The 23,819-nt window shown below is 35.4% G+C and overlaps 2 protein-coding genes and 3 non-coding genes across 5 annotated transcripts; 2 read left to right on the forward strand and 3 right to left on the reverse strand.

Annotated features, from left to right (window-relative positions):
- Positions 1 to 3,311: 3,311 nt before the first annotated feature.
- Trnap-cgg (transfer RNA proline (anticodon CGG)) lies at positions 3,312 to 3,383 on the reverse strand. Its single transcript has one exon. It is a non-coding gene; the product is annotated as a tRNA-Pro (tRNA).
- A 2,891-nt stretch (positions 3,384 to 6,274) lies between these two features.
- Positions 6,275 to 6,346, reverse strand: Trnap-ugg (transfer RNA proline (anticodon UGG)). The gene has a single exon. It is a non-coding gene; the product is annotated as a tRNA-Pro (tRNA).
- Positions 6,347 to 6,816: 470 nt separating this feature from the next.
- Trnap-agg (transfer RNA proline (anticodon AGG)) lies at positions 6,817 to 6,888 on the forward strand. The gene has a single exon. It is a non-coding gene; the product is annotated as a tRNA-Pro (tRNA).
- A 2,046-nt stretch (positions 6,889 to 8,934) lies between these two features.
- Positions 8,935 to 10,697, reverse strand: LOC132545495 (keratin, type I cytoskeletal 9-like). Its single transcript, XM_060209176.1, has 4 exons — positions 10,468 to 10,697; positions 10,215 to 10,334; positions 9,486 to 10,058; positions 8,935 to 9,076 (listed from the first exon to the last, which is right to left on the reverse strand). The coding sequence occupies exons 1-4, from the start codon at positions 10,695 to 10,697 to the stop codon at positions 8,935 to 8,937; spliced, it is 1,065 nt and encodes a 354-aa protein (XP_060065159.1).
- A 1,672-nt stretch (positions 10,698 to 12,369) lies between these two features.
- LOC132545608 (transmembrane protein 33-like) lies at positions 12,370 to 20,164 on the forward strand. Its single transcript, XM_060209305.1, has 8 exons — positions 12,370 to 12,440; positions 15,048 to 15,137; positions 15,477 to 15,571; positions 15,750 to 15,934; positions 17,045 to 17,112; positions 18,040 to 18,173; positions 18,678 to 18,761; positions 19,692 to 20,164. Exons 2-8 carry the CDS (start codon positions 15,048 to 15,050, stop codon positions 19,816 to 19,818), a joined length of 783 nt encoding a protein of 260 aa, XP_060065288.1. The 5' UTR covers positions 12,370 to 12,440; the 3' UTR covers positions 19,819 to 20,164.
- Positions 20,165 to 23,819: the final 3,655 nt, after the last annotated feature.

Genomic DNA, 23,819 nt, shown 5'->3' on the forward strand with positions numbered 1-23,819 from the left:
GAAGTAGTGTCTGGTATGGAAGGTTCTAGGTAGTGTCTGGTATGGAAGTTCTAGTGTCTGGTATGTTCTAGTGTCTGTATGGAAGTTTCTAGTGTCTGGTATGGAAGGTTCTAGTGTGCGGCATGGAAGTGTCTTGTCTCTGTTAGGGAAGTTTCTAGTCTCTGGTGTGGAAGGTTCTAGTGTGTGGCATGGAAGTTTCTAGTGTCTGGTATGGAAGGTTCTAGTGTCTGGTATGGAAGTTTCTAGTGTCTGGTATGGAAGGTTCTAGTGTCTGATATGGAAGTTTCTAGTGTCTGGTATGGAAGGTTCTAGTGTCTGGTATGGAAGTTTCTAGTGTCTGGTATGGAAGTTTCTAGTGTCTGGTATGGAAGTTTCTAGTGTCTGGTATGGAAGTTCTAGTGTGTCTGGCATGGAAGTCTGTGTCTCTGTTAGGGAAGTTTCTAGTCTCTGGTGGAAGGTGGAAGTGTGTCTAGTGTCTGGTATGGAAGTTCTAGTGTCTGGTATGTAGTTCTGGTATGGAAGGTTCTAGTGTCTGGTATGGAAGTTTCTAGTGTCTGGTATGGAAGTTTCTAGTGTCTGGTATGGAAGGTTCTAGTCTCTGGTAGGAAGGTTCTAGTGTCTGGTATGGAAGTTTCTAGTGTCTGGTATGGAAGGTTCTAGTGTCTGGTATGGAAGGTTCTAGTGTCTGGTATGGAAGGTTCTAGTGTGCGGCATGGAAGTGTCTTGTCTCTGTTAGGGAAGTTTCTAGTCTCTGTGTGTGGAAGGTTCTAGGTTCTAGTGTGGTCTGGTATGGAAGTTTCTAGTGTCTGGTATGGAAGGTTCTAGTGTGCGGCATGGAAGTGTCTTGTCTCTGTTAGGGAAGTTTCTAGTCTCTGGTGTGGAAGTCTCTGTTAGGGAAGTTTCTAGTTCTAGTGTGTGGCATGGAAGATATGGAAGTTTCTAGTGTCTGGTATGGAAGGTTCTAGTGTGCGGCATGGAAGTGTCTTGTCTCTGTTAGGGAAGTTTCTAGTCTCTGGTGTGGAAGGTTCTAGTGTGTGGCATGGACGTTTCTAGTGTCTGGTATGGAAGTTTCTAGTGTCTGTCTGGTATGGAAGTTTCTAGTGTCTGGTATGGAAGGTTCTAGTGTCTGGTATGGAAGTTTCTAGTGTCTGGTATGGAAGTTTCTAGTCTCTGGTGTGGAAGGTTCTAGTGTGTGGCATGGACGTTTCTAGTGTCTGGTATGGAAGGTTCTAGTTTCTGGTATGGAAGGTTCTAGTGGAAGTCTGGTATGGAAAGTTTCTAGGGAAGTTTCTGGTATGGAAGTGTCTGTGTGGCATGGAAGTTTCTAGTGTCTGGTATCTGGTATGGAAGGTTCTAGTGTCTGGTATGGAAGTTTCTAGTGGTGTGGTATGGAAGTTTATAGTGTCTGGTATGGAAGGTTCTAGTGTCTGGTATGGAAGGTTCTAGTGTCTGGTATGAAAAGTGTCTGGTATGGAAGTCTAGTGTCTGTTATGGGGAAGTGTCTCTGTTAGGGAAGTTTCTAGTCTCTGGTGTGGAAGGTTCTAGTGTGTGGCATGGACGTTTCTAGTGTCTGGTATGGAAGGTTCTAGTGTCTGGTATGGAAGGTTCTAGTGTCTGATATGGAAGTTTCTAGTGTCTGGTATGGAAGGTTCTAGTGTGCGGCATGGAAGTGTCTTGTCTCTGTTAGGGAAGTTTCTAGTCTCTGGTGTGGAAGGTTCTAGTGTGCGGCATGGAAGTGTCTTGTCTCTGTTAGGGAAGTTTCTAGTCTCTGGTATGGAAGGTTCTAGTGTGCGGCATGGAAGTGTCTTGTCTCTGTTAGGGAAGTTTCTAGTCTCTGGTGTGGAAGGTTCTAGTGTGCGGCATGGAAGTGTCTTGTCTCTGTTAGGGAAGTTTCTAGTCTCTGGTGTGGAAGGTTCTAGTGTGCGGCATGGAAGTGTCTTGTCTCTGTTAGGGAAGTTTCTAGTCTCTGGTGTGGAAGGTTCTAGTGTGTGGCATGAAAGTTTCTAGTCTCTGGTGTGGAAGTTTCTAGTCTCCGGTGTGAAAGTTTCTAGTCTCTGGTATGGAAGTTTCTAGTCTCTGGTATGGAAGTTTCTAGTGTGTGGCATGAAAGTTTCTAGTGTCTGGTATGGAAGTTTCTAGTCTCTGGTGTGGAAGTTTCTAGTCTCCGGTGTGAAAGTTTCTAGTCTCTGGTATGGAAGTTTCTAGTGTGTGGCATGGACGTTTCTAGTCTTTTGTATGGAAGGTTCTAGTGTCTGGTATGGAAGTTTCTAGTGTCTGGTATGGAAGTTTCTAGTGTCTGATATGGAAGTTTCTAGTGTCTGGTATGGAAGGTTCTAGTCTCTGGTATGGAAGGTTCTAGTGTGCGGCATGGAAGTGTCTTGTCTCTGTTAGGGAAGTTTCTAGTCTCTGGTGTGGAAGGTTCTAGTGTGTGGCATGGACGTTTCTAGTGTCTGGTATGGAAGGTTCTAGTGTCTGGTATGGAAGGTTCTAGTGTCTGATATGGAAGTTTCTAGTGTCTGGTATGGAAGGTTCTAGTGTGCGGCATGGAAGTGTCTTGTCTCTGTTAGGGAAGTTTCTAGTCTCTGGTGTGGAAGGTTCTAGTGTGTGGCATGGACGTTTCTAGTGTCTGGTATGGAAGGTTCTAGTGTCTGGTATGGAAGGTTCTAGTGTCTGGTATGGAAGTTTCTAGTGTCTGGTATGGAAGTTTCTAGTGTCTGGTATGGAAGGTTCTAGTGTCTGGTATGGAAGTTTCTAGTGTCTGGTATGGAAGGTTCTAGTGTGCGGCATGGAAGTGTCTTGTCTCTGTTAGGGAAGTTTCTAGTCTCTGGTGTGGAAGGTTCTAGTGTGCGGCATGGAAGTGTCTTGTCTCTGTTAGGGAAGTTTCTAGTGTCTGGTATGGAAGGTTCTAGTGTCTGGTATGGAAGGTTCTAGTCTCTGGTATGGAAGTTTCTAGTGTGTGGCATGGACGTTTCTAGTGTCTGGCATGAAAGTTTCTAGTGTCTGGTATGGAAGGTTCTAGTGTCTGGTATGGAAGTTCCTAGTCTCTGGTATGGAAGATCCCAGTGTCTGGTATGGAAGTTTCTGGTCTGTGGTGTGGGGGCTTCTAGTTCTGGTATGGAAGTTTCTAGTCTATGGTGTGGAGGATTCTAATTTCTGGTGTGGATTAAGGATCTGGTGTGTATATTTGACCCGAGGTTTAAGCGGACAAGTCTGCATTCTTATTAGATATATTTTATTTTTTATTTTTTATCTTCTGGCTTTATAAATTGTTAAATAACCATGGACGAAAATCCATCAAAAATGTAAAAATTGGGCTTGTCCGGGAGTCGAACCCGGGACCTCTCGCACCCGAAGCGAGAATCATACCACTAGACCAACAAGCCGTTAGCGATGAATATGAATAGTGACAGCTCGAGAAGTAAATACACCTATAAGGTGAACAGGTGTGTAATGTACCTGTAGATAGGTCGTTATCTATCATAGCTTACATATTACTACTCTGAGATCACATCTAGTTAAATCTGTCAAGTTTCACATGAAAAAAAATCTTTTATTTACGGGAAATGACGAACAATCCACAGACTTGATACAAGGATAATTTACCTTGTGTTTTCCACGTTCATTTTATGATATTACAAAATAATCAACGTGACGTCATTGCTCTGCCCACTTCTGAAAGTGCAAATCATTATTCGGTCGATTCACTTATAACATTCTTCGTTTCAAGTCACACAACAAATGATAAGATAAGCATATGTTGCTGTCTAACGGGGGCTGACAAATCTGAGTTTTCAGAGAATAATGACGTTCTTACGCGAATTATGATGCGTACTTTCGTATCTGTAAAGGTACACAATTAAGAAACACAAATTATTAATATTTAGGAAGGCGACTTAACAAGAGTTCTATTTCAACTGCAGGCAATACAGTGGCCCATCAATATACGATACATAGATACACAATCATGGGTCATGTAGTGAGTATAAAGACAGGTTTATTTCATCATTACCCTTAATTGGTGAGCCTCATCAATTAGCTATCCAAGTAGACACAATTTGAACATCATGGACACTCGAAACATTAGGTTTTTCAATAACAACTTCTCTTTATGAACGGGACTTTTGGATTTGGGTTTTGAATAGACAAATAAAATCTGAATTCGTTCTCTACCTTTAGAGGGGTAGTTCTTTACAGAATATATGTTCTCTAGGCATATTACTATACGTTCGTTTTTATACAGCCAAAGAAAGGATGGATGTGTGAATTCTAAGTAAACTAATACTATATTTCTAGGATATATAATGTTGTAAAGTAAAATTATATCGATTAGTTTAAGTTTAATATAGATTCATACAAAAGGTATTTACGAGCAATGTCCAAAAAAGGCTATTTGAAATTATATGCCTTAATAACAAAATCCTTGTTTTATCAATGGTAATAACAACACATTTCTGAGCGGTTCCATATACATAGACCAAAGTTCATTAGTATTAAGTTTATTTAATTATTTCCTTACAGCTATAGCATAGTTGAAATATTTTTACCACAACATTTTAATACGATTAAAAGATTTTGTGATCTTATTTACAATAAAAATGAATATTTCAATGTTTTTCATCCGTAATACTGGCTTACGTTCCAAATAAAGCACGTTATTATTGGCCGATTTATTCACTTTCACGCCAAACTTTCACACCATATAATCTTGGCATTAATTTTGAATTGGATTGTGAAAGATGTTTCGTGTTAGAAATGTACGGGATTGACTTTTAATTATTTAAATTATCACTCTTGATAAGAAAACTGTATGTAATTTTTGAGACAGAAAGTCGCCATTACTTTGAAATGATTTTTATCCCTCTTAATATCATGAAATATCTCAGATTGCTTTATAAGCAAACAAAAATACATTGGCAATATTATTCAAAGCACATAAGACTCATCCTGTTTCAAGGTAATCACGTGACTGCGATCTTAATTCGTTTGCACCTGTAGGTCTCTATCAGTATTAATTAACACCAGAGAGAGTATAATGAGAAGGAGCAGCGTCAAATACGTGGCAGTTATTGGCTTAAAATACACATTTTTAGAATTTAAAATTGCTCGGTTTAATCTGTTTAAATACATCATTTAAATAGATTACGACAATAATTCTCCGTGGGTGACAACCATAGCATCTGCTTTATCTCGAGAACTAAATCATTTGGACAAAATAGCATAGTACAAGGGGCGCAACTCCTACAGCACATGTACCTTCTCAAACAAAAATCCCATATCCATTTTAAAAAATAATGACTTTAATAGCCTGAATATAATGATAAATGATATAGAAGAATTAACTGAGTCGAGAAGTATGCTAATAAAGATATTGTAGAGGCTGTTACAACGATATCAAACCAAGTACATATGTTTATTAAACCAAGTACATATGTTTTACCCTCAGAGACAATACCATAATGTCATGGTTTTTTTCCATTGTATTTAAATTGTGATATTTGAGATATAATAAAGTTTAGTTTTTGCATAGCCTATATCTGGTATGTAAAGGTATGGATTGTTGTTTATTTACCTCTACCTCTTCGCCTGGTTGAGGTGATTTATTGATCGAATGTTACAATAACACGCCTACAGTATTATATGTGTAGCGGGTGGCGTTGTGTCAAAATAAAACCAAAACCGCTGGGTTCGTTCGATGTTTAACAGAGGTAAGATAGACATTCTGGAATATACAATAAAACATATTCAAATACTCTCACAACTCCACAAATCTCTCGTTACATATTCCACAATTTATACTCTTTCATTAACACATTACATTTTACCGAGTGAAATGATATTAATACTTTTATATTTGAATAAAATACGAGATCCAATAAAATACTTTATAACATGACTATTCCAATAGTTATTAAGTAAAATCACACTTACAACACGTATCGTGCGCTAACGTACAAGTCATGTATAAGTTTGCAACACTCCACAATATCACCTCATCCGTCATTTATAGTACAACTACAAATAAGAAATAACCTCTTATTCAATTTACAGAATATTTCAAGCAAGAAATGCATAACACTTACACATTCGTAAAGTTTTGTATATTTTCTCACACGTTTTAAAGGTTGTCGTCTATCATACTCCTTCGATTTTGTGTACAGTTTTCAATGTTATATTTGTGAATTTTTATGTCTGGTCATGAAAATTGTTAGATGTCTTCGCCTGCAGTTTAGTACTTTTGATATATTATTTAAATAAAAAATAAAAAAATACTTATGGGCTTGTCCGGGATTCGAACCCGGGACCTCTCGCACCCAAAGCGAGAATCATACCCCTAGACCAACAAGCCGCTATAGTTACTTGGGATTTAAAACCAAATTATGCCTAAATGCTATCTCTGCCACGTCACTTCCGTTTTAACATGAATGATGCACGCACTTTACTTAGTAAGTTATGTTTACAGACAAAGATCTCTAAAATGTCCATATAGTGTAGGTATGCCGCTTACGGTTTGAAAATAGTTATCAAAGCTTTTAAAACTAATTTTGATCCAACATGTTGATGCAGTACAGCATTATAGCGTATTTATATATTAACAATAAAAATTGAGGCGACGTCCACGCCGTTATATCTATATCAACTTACAACACTGACGTTCTTAATGATTATTTGAATTGTTATTGTCATGAATTCTTTACCTGGAAAGCGCATGTTACATATTGTATGTCTGAAACCAGGAAAATTTAACAATATAGCCGACATTTTCCCTAATTATCTGTCCTGTAGTTTATAAAGTATATTTCCGGCTGTCATATGTATGGCTCGTTGGTCTAGGGGTATGATTCTCGCTTAGGGTGCGAGAGGTCCCGGGTTCGAATCCCGGACGAGCCCCACTTTTGTGATTTTTATTTTTTTTTTAAATAATTTATTGAAAGTGATCAGTGTATGTTCAAACATTATTTGTAATCATTAATATGAAAAGCACAAGATGTAAATGTTAGCGTCCATATATTTGATAAATGTTTAGTATCTTTTCAACATGGTTGTGATGATATTGGTCTGATCTATAAAACCGATTAGGTCTTTAATACCTTTGTAATGTTAGATCACTTTACTAACACATCTCATTATAACAGTAACACCACTGGTCATATCTATAGTATTACTGATAGTTAATTTCAATTAACAGTGAATTTATCATAAACAAATACTATAGCATAACTGGTATAGTATATATACATAAAACTGAAAACTGAAATAAAATTTTGTATTTTGTTATTACAGTATTGACATTGAACACTAAATTAGTGTCATTATAAAATATTTACAATCATATAGATGAGTAAGATTTTCTAAAGCTTTTCCAGTAAGTAAACACAGCGAGAAAAACAATTTTAAATTAAAAAATCGATATTAAAAAAAAAAATCCGATATTTAAATATAACCATATCACCTATCGTACGTCATTCTATTTTTATTAAGGATATATTGTGTTCATATTAATAATTGATACAATATGACCGACGTTCAATAGGTATAGTGACAGATGACTTATGATATCATATATATTATATAGTCTTATACCAGCACCTCGGGTCATTTTTATAGCAAGTAAAGACATGATATATATATAATACAACTTTACTAATTACATCTGTTGTTTTAACAGCGTTTTTCATTTTAATCACTAACTTTTATGCTGATAGCACTATTTATCACAAAATCTACAAATCATCCATTCGTCCATGTGATATTTTTGCGTATTGTATTGTGATGTCATAAGTACGACAAGGATCATAAAAATAAAAACAATTGAATTATCATTAAAACCGTGCTACATTTAATGTGCATGTCTATTATTAATGTATTGCTATGTAAGGTTATTTATATGACTAACATTTTGTTACATAAGGATGTTTGTAGATTTGAAATTTCTATAACACAACCAGTAAAATATTTCACAGTGTGACATGTCAATGACTACAGGTCTCTTTCATCATACAAAGGACCCGTGTAGATTTTGCGCTCCGATCCAGAGATTTTTTTTTTTTTTTTTGCCTTCTTTGGATTCCGTGTCTTTCTGATGCTCACGCAGTTAGACTTCTAATCTCCTGCCCGTTTTTTCGATATACAAGGCGTCGCAGTTTTTTATTATTCTGTATACACGTTCTGCGACGATCTCTCTGGGTGTTGATCATTGGGATGGGCTATGATATTTCGGAACGTCTTGTGAGATTTCATGCCTATTGAATACTATGACTACGATTAATCTTCTGAATGGTTACTGACAAGCCTTTAATGTAAGGGATGACATCTTGTCCTAACTTTTTGTTCTTTCCTTCAGTGTGTCGTATTTTCAAATTGGTTTTAACTTTCTGGGTTGCCCAACCAGGGTATCCACATGTTTTTCATGGTACTATGTGTGTGCTTTTGTACTAGATTCACTCATTGCTATTATCTTGTGTATTCAGGTTTGGTCTATTATATGTTAACCATCTCGTCACACTATTTTCGATCTTAGTAAACAAAGGATAATAGTAGAGTTAGAAAAAAAATCGTCGATTTCTGAACAACTTCACTAAATTCACTTGAACGGAGCGAAAATAGTCAGCACTTCAGTGCTAGTACACCACTGATATTGCTATTATTGACATAATGTCATATTTACCCTTACGTTTTGTGGGTTTTTTTTCCCTAAATGACGCTTTGTAACTATCGTGGCTTACCAGTGTATACCATTATTATAAAGGCCGGTTTTAAAACGTGGTTTAAATGTGAACTTATAATGTGGATTGAATATGGCGCCGATATCTTGTGAATTAAATAGGACAATTTTGTTACCCCAAGCAGTAGAGAACTGTTATTTTTCTCAACATAAATAGTGTCAAAAATTTATTGTTATTTTGTATATAATAACAAGTAATAACAAAAATTCGGCTATCGTCTTCGTCCTCCAAAGTTGGCGTTAATGGCATTAGGGTCAAAGCTTCCTCCTGCGCTTGCGCCACCGGAACTACTGCTACCAAATCCACTTCCGCCAAATCCACCAGTGCTACTGCTGCTATCACCACCGGAACTACTGTAAAGTATATGAATAAGATTAGTATAAGGTAAGGATAAAGCAACGAGAACCCCCGCTCCCATCTCCACAAACTTTGGCAGTTGCAAGTTGGTAATATGGATGGAATAGCCAACTTACCAATCAAAAATGGTCTGATATCATAACCAGTTTGAAATTTCATGTTTAACGAGCATGTTACCACTGCGCCACCATAGTGTATTTGGTGGTAACAGTGTACTATCCCAGGGAAGACGAATTGCCTATACAGTGTTTAAAACCAGGTCATACTTCACACTTTTTTCTGACTTATTGTGATATAATCAGGACTGCTTTTGAATCTACTTTCACCAAACTGCTTCCGCTTCTGCTGTCATCAAAATTACAACACAACTTAATGATAAATTATTCACTATGAAAATCATCGCACCTGCTCCCAAATCCACTTCCACCAAACCCACCAGTACTACCACTGGAACTACTGCCAAATCCACTTCCACCAAACCCGCCACTACTGCCACTGTCTCCGCCAGAACTGCTGCCGAATCCACTTCCGCCGAAACCACCACTACTACCACTGGAACTGCTGCCAAATCCACTTCCGCCGAAACCACCACTACTACCACTGGAACTGCTGCCAAATCCGCTTCCACCAAAACCGCCACTACTACCACTGTCTCCGCCGGAACTGCTGCCGAATCCACTTCCGCCGAAACCACCACTACTTCCACTGGAACTGCTGCCAAAACCACTTCCACCAAACCCACCACTACTGCCACTGTCACCACCAGAACTGCTGCCAAATCCACTTCCGCCGAAACCACCACTACTTCCACTGGAACTGCTGCCAAATCCACTTCCACCAAAACCACCACTACTGCCACTGTCTCCGCCAGAACTGCTGCCAAATCCACTTCCGCCGAAACCACCACTACTACCACTGGAACTGCTGCCAAATCCACTCCCGCCAAATCCACCACTACTGCCGCTGCTAGATCCACTGCTGTAACCGAAAATGATGAACTATTATCCAAAAACGTTACTCACTTTCAACATTTAATATTTCATTTGTCGCTTCCTTTTTCCTGAACTTTCTGGTTTTTTTTGTTTTTTTTTTTTAACAATATTAATGGTGAATAATCTGAGATGTATAACAAACCTGCTTCCGAAATTCAAGGCGTTTGGATCAAAACTTCCTCCGCCAGTGCCACTGCCTCCAGTACCAGAACTACTACCAAATCCACTTCCTCCAAATGCCCCGGAACTACCTCCACTTGAGCTAATGGTGTTAGGCGTAAACGGATGAAAACAAAAACATCATCTGTTAAATTGAAACTCAACAGACTTAGCCACACTCAACTCCGTAGGCGACAGACACATCTATGGACAATTATGAATTATAATTCACAAACCTGCTGCCAAATCCACCACTTGTATCGAACCCACCGGAACTACCTCCACTGCTGCTGCCAAATCCACCACTTGTATCGAACCCACCGGAACTACCTCCACTGCTGCTGCCAAATCCACCGCCACTGCTTCCGAAGTTTGCATTTATTTTATTTGGGTCAAAGCTGGCCCCATCACCGGAACCTCCACTTGTGGCGCCACCGCTGCTGCCACCATTTGAACCAAAGGCCATCGCATTGGGATCGAAGGTCCCGCCTTGGCATCAAGAACCACTTATGTATTGTTTGTTTATCTGGTTTTGATCTCATTTCGTACGATGATGATCTTTATTTTAATTCGGTTGAATCGTCCTTAATCTTGCGCTAGTAATATTTCCACATAAAAATAGGAGCAGAATCATATTTATACTGTATCAAAAAGATGAGAATTGAATTGCATTTTTCCGCGTTTACGGCTGTATGAACGCAATAGGATAAATGAATGATAATGTTAAATAAATTAATATCAGACAGGACATATATATGTTGTGGTAGGGTAAGTCTGCAATATTTACCATCTGAAACGACGACAGCTGGCAGTAAGAGGAGAGATAGGCAGACCCACACGTTCATGATGAACTATTTGGCACGGACTGTCCAGTTCGGGGAAGGTCAGTTCTATAAGAGGTGTTAGATTGATCAACAGATAAGGTCAATAGGACGCATGACCATTATATAACACCAAGACGTATTTCGTGAGACATAGGATTGTTTCTGTGTTTAAGATAACGCAATTCAGTAGTCTTTGGGTAGTTAAAACCACATTATAGAAATCTTTGATATACCTCTGTCCTTAAGTCAAGGTCAGATATATAGGTATTGGTGTTTGTACAGGTTTTAAAAAGTCCAATTAAGACCACAAGGTGTTGCTAGGTTATGTCCAGAACTTGATGTATAACTATACAAGTAATGTTGTCCGCGCACTTTAATAATATTACGCATAAAAAGAAACAATGACAAAAACAAATTGAAGCAAAACAAAACAACTTGATGTTGCAAGTCTGTAACAAATAGACTATGTTAACTTGACTGGTGCCCCGAAAATCCAAACATTTCATGGCATTGAGAAGTATACGATCTAATACATTAAAGTTAGGCCCAATATATACAGTCGACATGTTTTCTATCCTATATTGTATTACATTAATACGTTTTATGTTTATCATTATTCTTTTGTTTAACTTGTTGTCATGTTGTTACAAAAGCCAGGAATGTCATTATATAACTCTACGGAATTCGGGTATAGCTGTGAAATGTTTATTACAACAAATTCTAACATACATATCTAATGTACATTTTCTAATATTCTAAATACTTAAAAAAATTGTAAAGCTTCAGTTGTAACAATAGCCATTTCAGTCATTACACGCTTGTAATTTTCGGTAAATAATTTATAAAACTGAAGAGTATAGATCTGATTGAAGTGACCAAAAACTTATTTACACCAAACCGAAATAGTGGTAGACAATGTTAAAGGATTTTAGTCACCAAAGTACTGGGCTATTCTGCTTTGACGTGCATGTCACGTTTAAAACCATTTGAATGTTGTGGCGCGGTTAAAAATATACACACGCACTTTGGGTTGTTCTTAAATTATCAGCTACATTTCTGTATGAAAATTTAGAATTATTGAATTATTGGGTTCTTGCGCCTCCCCATCTAAATTTTGACATTTCTTTCAATCACTTTGGATTTTCCTCAGTATCATTCTAGGCCTCATAATTAGGTCATTTGCGTCACTGACTTGCTCTAAAGGACGAAACAACGGTATGTCGTAGTAGGTGCTATTGTGCGTCTACCGTGCAATGGGAAATAACTCTTATAAACAATCGCGATGATCGTTAGCTCTTCTGGCAAGGAGGTAGAAAAGCCATTCTCGTTTTAACTAGAATCATCTCCTGAAACATAAAACACGTTGCATTGAAAGAAAAGGAAAGGTAAATATAGATATTTATTGTAGTGATTTGATTTCATATTTTGATTAATGCCGATACTCCGGAGAAGCATTTTGTGTCACATTATGTTTCTCTGAAATAATACACTTACGTTTTTAAGCTGATTTTCTAATTCAGCCATCACGCCTCTTTCTAAACTGTAACGTTCAAGATCGGCTAATATTTAATTTTGTGGCAACAATGACATTAGCATATGTGCTATTGCATCCAATATAAAGGCTATTGGTGAAATATGTTAGGCATATCTTTATTGCTCACTCTTCGTTGAAAACCAGCTGAACTGCTGAAGGCATTCCCATCTTCAGGTACTGAAGCACCGGCAAATCTGGCTATATGAATTTATAGGCAGATTTGACTATATAGCCCAATCTGTTTCTACGTATATAGGGCAAATGTAAACAATCAGGTAAGATTCGGTCACGTTTCTTTCATGCATATCGAAGAAATGATGAATCACGTAAGTCATATTTTCAGTGTCCATGTACGCTCACTGCAGAAAAGCGTCCATTTGATGCAGATTTGGGTCACAGGTATGCTTCAGTATGATGTTTCCATACAAAACATTTATGATCTGCAATGAATGTGAATTGTGTGGTGAAAGCAAGTGAAATATAAGGTGTTTTGATCATGATTTAAGGAAATTTTATGTCTCACCATTGGAGCATGTGGATAAAGGGATGAAAGTAACAAAAATTGCAATGACAAAATTCAATCAACTCAATGAAAATGATGTCCTGTAACAAATCACTACATTTGTGGTCCATTTTTTCAATGTGAACACCATGGTCGCAACCAGGTATGGCTCATTTCTTTACATTTGCCATTGTAATAAGAGCGGGTTGGTGTGGCTGGTATATAGTGTTAAATACAGTCTCTGTCACTCAGCTGAAGGAGTATGCTTTGGCTCAGTTGATAGAGCTGATGAATTATCACACCAGAGACATGAGTTTGATTCTTCATCAGGTCGTTTGACAGGAATGTGTATTTTACCTATTCTTTTGCATTGGCACCCAATGAAATCCTACAAGTTGGGGTATGTGGAGTCGTGGGTTGAGACTTAGGAAATCTGAAGAAAAATAGGGGAGTAGTATAAAAGATGTGGGTTAGTGTGACTGGTATATATTGTTAAATATGGTCTCAGCTGAAGGAGCATGCTTCTTTGACTCAGTTGATAGAGTTGATCAATTATCATGCCACAGACTGGGGTTTGATATCTGGTCGGGACACTTGACAGGAATGTGTATTTTCCCTGTGCTTTCACACCATATATATGTATAGTCAGATTTTACTATATAGCCAGATTTGCCAGCACTTCAGTACCTGATCATGATAGATCAGTCACACAAATCAAAGACTTAGATGTAAAAATGATATTTATGTCCATACACAATAAAAGCACAAATAATTCAGCATAAAAGCATACAGTAAAGAAATATCTTGTATTTACAGGATAAGGAAACACTGTTGTTATTTCTTAATATTTAACTGCTTTCTTGTATTGTGTGTGGAAGTTAAATATTGTTGAAAAGATAACTAAACAAAAAACATTAGAGTGCTTAAGTGATCTGTCTCAGAATTTGGCTCATTGAAACTTTCTGCAGAATGGACTATGATTGAACTAACCACTTATTGATATATTAAAAAGTATCCTGACCTACAAAATATCGTACAAGCATAGATGTAGAAATAAAATCACCAAATGGTTCAAATAATTAAACCAAACTAAACAAACATTGGAAATTTTAAACAAGACATTGAAAACTCCTCAGAAAAAAGGAGATTTTCATTTTCAACAATAGAAATAAAAGCATATCTAATTTCTAATTATCTAATTTCTGCTCTGAAGTGTGGAAAATATGAATAGATAGTTATAATGTGGAATAGAAATATACAAAAAATAAAAATGGAACAGAGAAAATTTATACCAAGACAGGTAATATTGGTTGCCAGTGTGAGCATTACCAAGTATGTTTTGCATTCAATATGGTGTCTTGTTGACATACTGATGTGTCAACAGGTGTCTGTAGTTCGAAAAAAAATATGCAAAACATGAGAAAAAAAATTATGGTAGAAAATGGAACTAATTTTATTTTTGTTTAAAACACTTGATGGAAGTTTCAAAACTGCATTTTGAACTCAACCTTTTACATTTTCGACTTCGGTACTTTTGATTTATTCTGGAATTGGTTATCCTGGTAACATAAAAGTGATCTAACATCATAGTTATATCTGGTATCACATTATGTATATATCATGCATTTTACATCAGTGTGAGTTGAACATGTCTTTCTTATTGAAATTAATCTAACCTTTATCACTGGACACTGAGGTTAAAGCATTTAGATATAAACTTTGAAGACCCTTAAAGCTTTTGCCACATGCAAGTTTACATGTCATTACAAGACAGTCATCACATCAATGCAAATATAAATCTATAATTCATCATGAATGTCAAAAATTGATTTTCAAGATGACACCATTTTGTGGGAAAATCAAATTGGCATTAGTTTTATATACTTGACATAACAATACATTTTTTTTAGATAATGATATCATGTTTTTGATGTTTTTTTTTTTGTTTTTCCCCAGATGGCAGAAAATGGCAGTGGTGATGGCCTTTATACAAATAGTGATAACCAGACTCCTCCTACACCTCCTCCTCCTCCACAGAGTGTTATGGTGAGTGAGGATGGTAGACTCAACTGCACCTTAACCAAAGATAAATTAAAAGACATTGTCATTGTATTACTGTGGATGTAAGCAAGTCAAATTGAATGAAAATATTATCTTCAGTATCTTACCTTGTATATCAGCATCGCAAGAATTAGAAACTTCTGTCAGCAACTTTTCAATATTGTTTGAACAGTTCAAATTGGTGAGTAGTTTGAACACAGAATTTTATTGATATATATGATTTTTTGGTGAGCGATAGTTCAAACTCCTTCCAACTTACCATGGGAATTGTTCAAATATGTCATGATATTGAATGCATACCTAAGAGTTATCTTTCTTCTATAGGGCTTTATGTTGTCCAACAAGGTGGAGGCTGGATTGTGGCTGACTCGCCTCTTCACTGTTATCTGCACCTTCTTTTTCTTTATTCCAGTAATCGGGTAAGATGACTGTATAATATTGTGTGAGAAAAAACTGTAACATTTCCATGTTTGATACTGCTATAGACTTTACTAGAACTAAAAGTCATTTCAATGAAAACTGAGTATATGACTGATAAGATTCCGACTAACAATAAATCATTTGTACCCTGCATTTAATTAATATTTATTCCCACAGGAGTGGTCCTCATGGTTTCTACCAGAGGGCTCTAATCAGTAATGCAGCTACCAGTGCCCTGCGTCTACACCAGCGAATACCAAATGTCCAGTTGAACATGGCTTTCCTGAAGACCATAATGATGGAGGACAGTGGCCACTATCTCTTCTTCTCTCTCATCTTCCTCAACAGTTACCCGATCACCAGTATCCTTCACAATTGTCCAGCCTTGTCTTGATTTCTGAAATAAAACACAAGGAATAGGATTTATATGTAGCTGGTGATTAAGTAACAATAAAAAGATCAATTGATATTACAAAGTATGTCAGGATTTGGGGATAGACTTTTAGATGTTATGAATGAATGGTACACATAGAAAAAATCATTTGTAAGATTTAAAATGAGGTTTCTGTGGAGTTTTGATATTTTTTTTCACAATTCAAATGATAAAAATATTGTCTGCATTCTCCAAATTAAAAATATTTTATATCCTTTTATTAAGGTTAAACATACCTATTCGGTTTAATGTATCTTCATCATTACCAGTATATATACTGTAAAAAGTTTTGTATTTCTAGGGGATTTATTTTCATTAAAGTCACCGATAATACTAATCAACAAATTCATATTCCGACAAACTGTTAAAATTAGTGTAGGTAGATTTTATGAGTTACTATTATACACAAAATCAACTGTCCACAAAATAGCAATTTTTATGGAAAACCACGAAATTTGAGCCCCACCAAAATATTCATGATTTTACAGAACCAATATGAAATTTTTTGTAATTTTCTACAAACCTATTTTTTGTGAATTACATATATTTATTTTTGTAATTTTGTATTTTAAAATGTAATTAAAACAAAAGCAAAGACACAATAATCCTACTCTTTTATAGGTGATGTTTTATATATAGATAATATCAAAATAATTAGTATCAAAGTGATAAAAGAAAAGTTTTCATGACGCTCATCTAATAACTTGTTTTATTGTAGGTTATTTAAGTAATACAATGTATAACATGATATGGACATTTGTTTGTGTTATATATATCTGCTTTACAATCAAAACTAAATATCTATATATTTATCTAGCAATGGTGTAGTCAACCTATTAAAAAGTAACGTAGTCAACCTATTAACAAGTAAACAGTAATGCTTAAAAAAGCCAAAAATTGATCAATTTTATTTGGGAAAATTACACCCGTACTCCTTTCATTAAAATAAATTACATTATAGTTTCAAGTAAGTGAAATCAATGTGATCTTTCTGAATTGAAGTCATTGAATGAGAAATACTTCCTTAACTTTTTCTCAGTGGCACTAATGCCAGTGTTTCTGTATGCATTGCTTCATGCCTGCAATTACACAAAGGCTGTTCTTAATGTAAGTAGTTATTTACAAAGAACTATGCAACAGATATATGGTTCCTATTCTAGAATAATGATGTTCCCAAGTTTTTCCCAAATGCCTACTTATTTAATCTTTGATAGGAATATTTCTTAGCTGGCATAAAAGAAAACGTTTTTGTGCATAGCACATTCATGATGAGTTTGCAAAAAGGTTTTTCTTTCCTACCAGCATGAAACTAAGAATTATTTCTATCAAAACTCAAAATGGATTTCTTTGGTAGGTTTCAATAACAAAAATAACACATCAATGTATATATTTGATAATTTAATGACAGATTATTTTATAACAAGTCATAATGTAAAACAGCTGGCATGACATGACATGATGTCACTGACAGCTAATTTGTGCATTTTCAGTCATTCAAAATTCCAATTAAACATGTGTTAAAGCATGAAATAACATATTTTTCTCCCTGATCAATTCCTTTTTCCTTGTTGTTACTTGTTTGTATGCATTGTAAGATATTTGAATACTTTATGATGTTTTAGTCTGTTTTTTGCTTACATCATTGAATGACAGTGATCTACACACTTGGTGAATGTAAACAGATATTCCATTCATACAAAAAAGAAGTTCCAACAGACCAGCCACAAAGTGGCGTGTTGTCATTGACTCCTCAAATCATTGTCAATTGGAAAGAGCTGGGGTTTTTTTTGTCAAGAAATGAAAAGAAAAAATTGATTAATCAGAAAGCTGTGTTTTACATACAAACAACAAAAAATTAACTGTATGAATTCCAAAAGAATTCTATAAACATATCACATTTTTACATATCTTGGACTGTTTTACATTCGATATTATGCTGATTCCTCTAGCATTTTTGGTCATTTTGATTTTGATCTGCATAAAGAAGAGCTTTAGTTTTGAACTTTGATGATAAATCTGCAATATATTTTACAGATAATGGGTCCAACCTTTCTCCAGTTTGTAAGGAATCTGATCCAAAAGCTACAAAGTCAACAAGTCAGTGTTTTGCGCTTTGTAGCTTGTACAGAGATATTCATCATGCCCACCATTGTCTTCATGATGCTTTCGTGAGTCAACAGTCTTATCATTATTATAGAGCCTGCATCCTTGAAAACCTTGTATAAAAGATATCTATGAACCCCACAATGGATTTGGTTCATATTTACAACAGCATAATACTACTGATATTTTAACCAGGTCAGATATTTGTGGTTATTTGTAAAGGTGAAAGGTCAAAGGACACACTTGATTTTTTCTTTTATCCAGAATTGGGAGATGGGGATATATGTGAGCCCCTGCTGATTTTCATTTTATTGACATAACTTTTGGCATAGGGAATATATGTTAAGAAATATTTGCTGAAACATTTAAATTCCTAGCATTGAATTCAGAAATCAAGAAATACTACACAATTTATCATCAAACACTATCACAATTTGATGTACAAGAAAAAGTGTACATCTGTTGCTATGAGATCTTTACAATTACATGTATACTTAAGTAGATCGTGTTCATGTTGTATTTTACAGATATGTGTATATAGATTTATCTCGAATATATTTCTGTTACAGAGGTAGATGCAGTTTATTTCTGCCAATCATTTACTATAGATTCCTTATCCTGAGATATTCATCTCGTAGAAACCCTTACTGCAGGTAAGTGGCATCTTCTAATTGAAAAAAATAGATAGGTTCCTTTAACGATATTTTTTAGCACAGTGGTTCAGTGTAGAAATGTTGCCAAGAAATCATAGTGGAAAGAAAGTGACTTTGTAAAAATAAAAGGGTTACTTAATGAATAACACATATTTGTATGGTAGTTGTATCTGTTCTTGTGCCTCGAGTTCCCGTGGGTTATATACACGAAGGCTTCATAAAGATTATGTTGTTATCAAGGCAACCTTGGTCTGAATGTCTGAAGGTCACATGAGTATTTTCTGATTTTTGGGATACCTGCCTTCTTGCTGAAGAGTTTCTTGAATACATATATACATGTCTTTTACTTATAGTCATTTCCACAAGCTCAGTGTTAATGACTACTAGATTTTGTGTCAGGATTAAAGTCAATTTCAGGATCCATTGCAATTTATAGGTTCAGTTACTGAAAGTGTGTAACATTCTTCTATAAACTAATACTTTAAAACTGAGATTTCACATCTATCATAAAGTCATGCACGAGAGGTACTGATAGTTAACATTATGAGAATTATTTAAGAATACTGCATTTTCATTAATGGAGTATATTATTCCCAGTCTAGATTTACCTTTGAGTGTTGGGTAATGGGACAATGTATATTGGTGCCTTATATTGAGTGATCAGTGGATTAGGGACGAAGCTATGTCTGTCATCAATAATGATATGATATAGTCAATCGGCGACCTGTTTTTTGTAAATGACATTGACCTCTTTACATGTCAAGAATGAAACAAACACTATTCCAGTCGTCAAAGACACAGTGCACAGTTTCAAACGTTTTCCTGTCACCTCAAGCTCAAAGGTGAATCTGGACTGGGTGTAATTGTTATGAAATTGAATACCAGGTTATATGAGATGATGTGAAAATTTTTTTCATTTGTTATTCCTAGGACGCTGTTCTCAGAGATGCGAATGACAGTAGAGTATCTTACCAACAAGCCCCAGTGCCCAGGTATTGTGAGGACACTATGTAACAAAAGTATAGCCCTTATCTACCGTCTCGCTCCCCAGATGTGAACACACCATATCTCTTTAGTGCATGCAAGAAATTTTCTAGATGGATGAAAGAAAAATGATCTAGAAGTGGTGTAAAAGGAAGTTCTTGGCAGGTGAATGATTTAAATGTGATAAATATTTATAAAATAAGTGGAAAATTAAGTACATAACTCGGAATAGATGAGATGTCAGTTGTTTGTGTATACCAGTTTGTATGAACCGGATAATCTCTATCACTTACAGTAAATATTAAAGTATTTCTCATTTTAACTTGAAAGATTTCAATATAGATCTTGATATAAAGAGATGCTCTAAATTAGATAAAAGTTTAGATTTAAAAATTTCAGCTTTTTGACTGATTTCAACCTTTTCCAGTATTGAAGTATAATGTAAAATCAAAATTTTGTGCTTTTGAAAGAACTAAATATCCATGTTCAAGCCAATTTTCTATTTAGGATGTAATATAAAAACACAAAGTTTCAGCAACAGCCATTGACTCTTGTTAATTGATCTTAAAATTTTCTAAATTATTTTGTAGTTTTCTCTTGAGGTAACCACTAAAATAAATTGAATCTCTGCAGTTTATGTTAATATTGCTCAGTTTTAATGTTTGTGAAAACATACTCCATAACAAAGTTATTTGCCTCTGATAATCTAGGCTGTTCATTTCTAAACATTTTAATAAATGGTTTCAAATGTATTTAACATACACCATATAATAATTGTATCTAATTTCTGTAATTATTTAAGATTTGAAAAATTTGGCGCAGTTTTTCTCCATACATTCCTGTCCAACCTTCATCACAAAAAAAATCATTCACTCTTGTACTCACAGAATGGTATTATCTCCCCTTCATGTTTACAGATTTTGAAACCAAACATTTAAAATATCTTTTCAAAATGAATAGATGTTCTTTCATTCATAACCAGGGAATATTTCACCTTAATTTGTGGAGGATTTTGTGTAAAAATCTTCACCATATTTATTCAGTTTAAAATGATAATTTACATTTGTATAGAATTTGTATCTCTAATATATTCCTGAACAAGGAAACTTTATGTTTCTTTAAATTTTAATTGTTTATTTGTGATTTGTGTGAATATTCTTATACTTTTCAGTGTATTTAGAACTTTTTGTGTAATCCTTCAGAATTATTTCAGTACTAATCATATGCTCTGTTCTATTTACTTAACATGAGTTTATCATGTGACAATTACATTTACTGAGTGTGGTGTGTCTGAAATATTAAAGTAAGCAGTTAATCTGATGACCTGATGTAATATCCTCAATGAGTTTTGCCAGGCTGTTACAGGAATCCTATCTGATGGATACATTTATCACAGCATGTATACTGTACTTGATACACCTGAGCAATGAGATGAACACACTGCCACTGTCAGATATGATTTTTTGGGGCAAGATACCTTTTGACAGGTAATACATCATTTTCAAAATCAAACACTTGTATTGTAATATTTTCATTAAAATTTTTGAAAAAAATAGAAGAAAAAACAGTAGTAAGTATCATTGGGATAGCTTATTTTAGATCAAGATACATTTTAAACTGGTCTACCAAACACAGGAGCAACATTTGAAACATAGCAATTTTTTCTATGATTTTTAACATTTATCAGAAACTAATTGGAATGTGTGTCACCATCCAATTGGAATCACATCACATGTGATCAATAATTATGGATGAACTGTTTCATTCAGAAAATATTCATGTTTAGTAATATAATGTACAGTATTAGGTTTCCTGCTTTCATCACATTTCTTGCTAGTAGCTTTACAAATAAACCCAATGTATATTTTATATTGATATTGATTCACAATACGATAAGATATGACTTATGTTATGAAATTGTTGTACATTGACCAATGAAAACTACAGCAGATGCCTCATTTTCTATGAACACCAGTCACTGCGACATTTCTGGGTTTTGATTTTCACAAACAGAAATACAATATGCAGTGTGTAAAAGTCTGTCAAAAACTAGATTAAACCTTGCACGTGATACAATGAGTATGATTAGAATGTCCTTAAAGTACTGTTTATTTTACCTGTGGAAGAAGGTTTTAATTGCCAAAAGTTGTTCAATGACATAAACTTATCTTGCAGACACTAACAGTACTTGATATTATATATGAGTGATCATCATTTAGATATGCAGTATAGGTACATGGTCTGTTGAAAACTTGGCTGGTCGTAATAGTGGACAAGAAGCCTGTTAAATAAACAAAAATTAGACTGTAAGACTAGTAAGGAAGAACATAAGACTGACAATAGAGACATAAGACTGACAAGGGAGAACATAAGACTGACAAGGGAGAACATAAGACTGACAAGGGAGAACATAAGACTGACAAGGAAGAACATAAGACTGACAAAGGAAAACATAAGACTGACAAGAGAGACATGAGACTGACAAGGGAGAACATAAGACTGACAAAGGAGAACATAAAACTGACAAGGGAGAACATAAGACTGACAAAGGAGAACGTAAGACTGGTAAGGGAGAACATAAGACTGACAAGGGAGAACAAGGTAGAACATAAGACTGACAAGAGAGACATAAGACTGACAAGGGAGCAAGGTAGAACATAAGACTGACAAGGGAGAACATAAGACTGACAAGGTAGAACATAAGACTGACAAGGGAGAACATAAGACTGACAAGGGAGAACATAAGACTGGTAAGGGAGAACATAAGACTGACAAGGGAGAACATAAGACTGACAAAGGAGAACATAAGACTGACAATAGAGACATAAGACTGACAAGGGAGAACGTAAGACTGACAAGGGAGAATGTAAGACTGGTAAGGGAGAACATAAGACTGACAAGGGAGAACATAAGACTGACAAGGTAGAACATAAGACTGACAAGGGAGAACATAAGACTGACAAGGGAGAACATAAGACTGACAAGGAAGAACATAAGACTGACAAGGGAGAACATAAGACTGACAAGGAAGAACATAAGACTGACAAGAGAGACATGAGACTGGTAAGGGAGAACACAAGACTGACAAAGGAGAACATAAGACTGGTAAGGAAGAACATAAGACTGACAAGGGAGAACTTAAGACTGACAAAGGAGAACATAAGACTGACAAAGGAGAACATAATGGTTAACATTTTTATCAGCAACATTCCAGCAGTTTTGGAATAATTCTTTTGAATTAAGAGGTTGGAGGCTGTTGAGTCATGCTTTTACCGGGTTAGCTATGAGTGCAATTGTAGTGCAGTGTGTATTATTGGGCTATTTTGTGTGACAATACATGGGGCTAATCATCATACCTTATCTTGCACAACTTTTAGTGTCTGAAAATGTGGTTTAGAATTGGACTGAATGAAGATGTGTACATTTTGACCAATTAAAGAAATGAAACAGTGTGTTGTATGGTAGAAAGCTTCAAGTCTTGGGTTTTGAACATGTTGATGTTTGCACATAGTCAAATTTTTGTTGATATACTTAGTAAATATGAATGCCTTGCACATTTTGTACATTAAGTAGAGTATATTACCTCCATCATGGACAAGATGGTTTTTGTAATTAAGATCAATTGTATTTAATGTGTCTCTTTACAAGTGAGCTTACTGTTGCTTTCTTATCAAATGAGGGCATTTAAAGAATCAATGTAGTTTTTTTTTCACATTGAACGCAAACCACATCAGTGGTGTTGAAGAAGGGTTATTCCCCTTTGACTGTAAGAGGATTTTTTTTATTCAGTGATCTCAATGTTTATTTAATTATTATTGAATCATTTTATATGATAATTATGTCAGCATTTGGATTTGATTTCTTTGTCTCTGTTAACAGTCACTTCCCACTCATTGACAACATCTTTTGTTTTGTGTAGTGTCCATGTCAAACATCATCTGGTTAAACTTTCATCTCTCTTTCTCAAAGCATGGCACTATTATTAACATCCTTTACACTCTGGTCTACATATTGGTACTTTCAGCTTCTTTTTGTTGACCAGATATTGCCATCTGATGTCCAAATTCAAATAAT

Source organism: Ylistrum balloti, unplaced genomic scaffold (assembly GCF_031769215.1).
Source record: "Ylistrum balloti isolate Yb309-2 unplaced genomic scaffold, AGI_CSIRO_Ybal_v1 Utg369850, whole genome shotgun sequence".
NCBI classification, from domain to species: domain Eukaryota; kingdom Metazoa; phylum Mollusca; class Bivalvia; order Pectinida; family Pectinidae; genus Ylistrum; species Ylistrum balloti.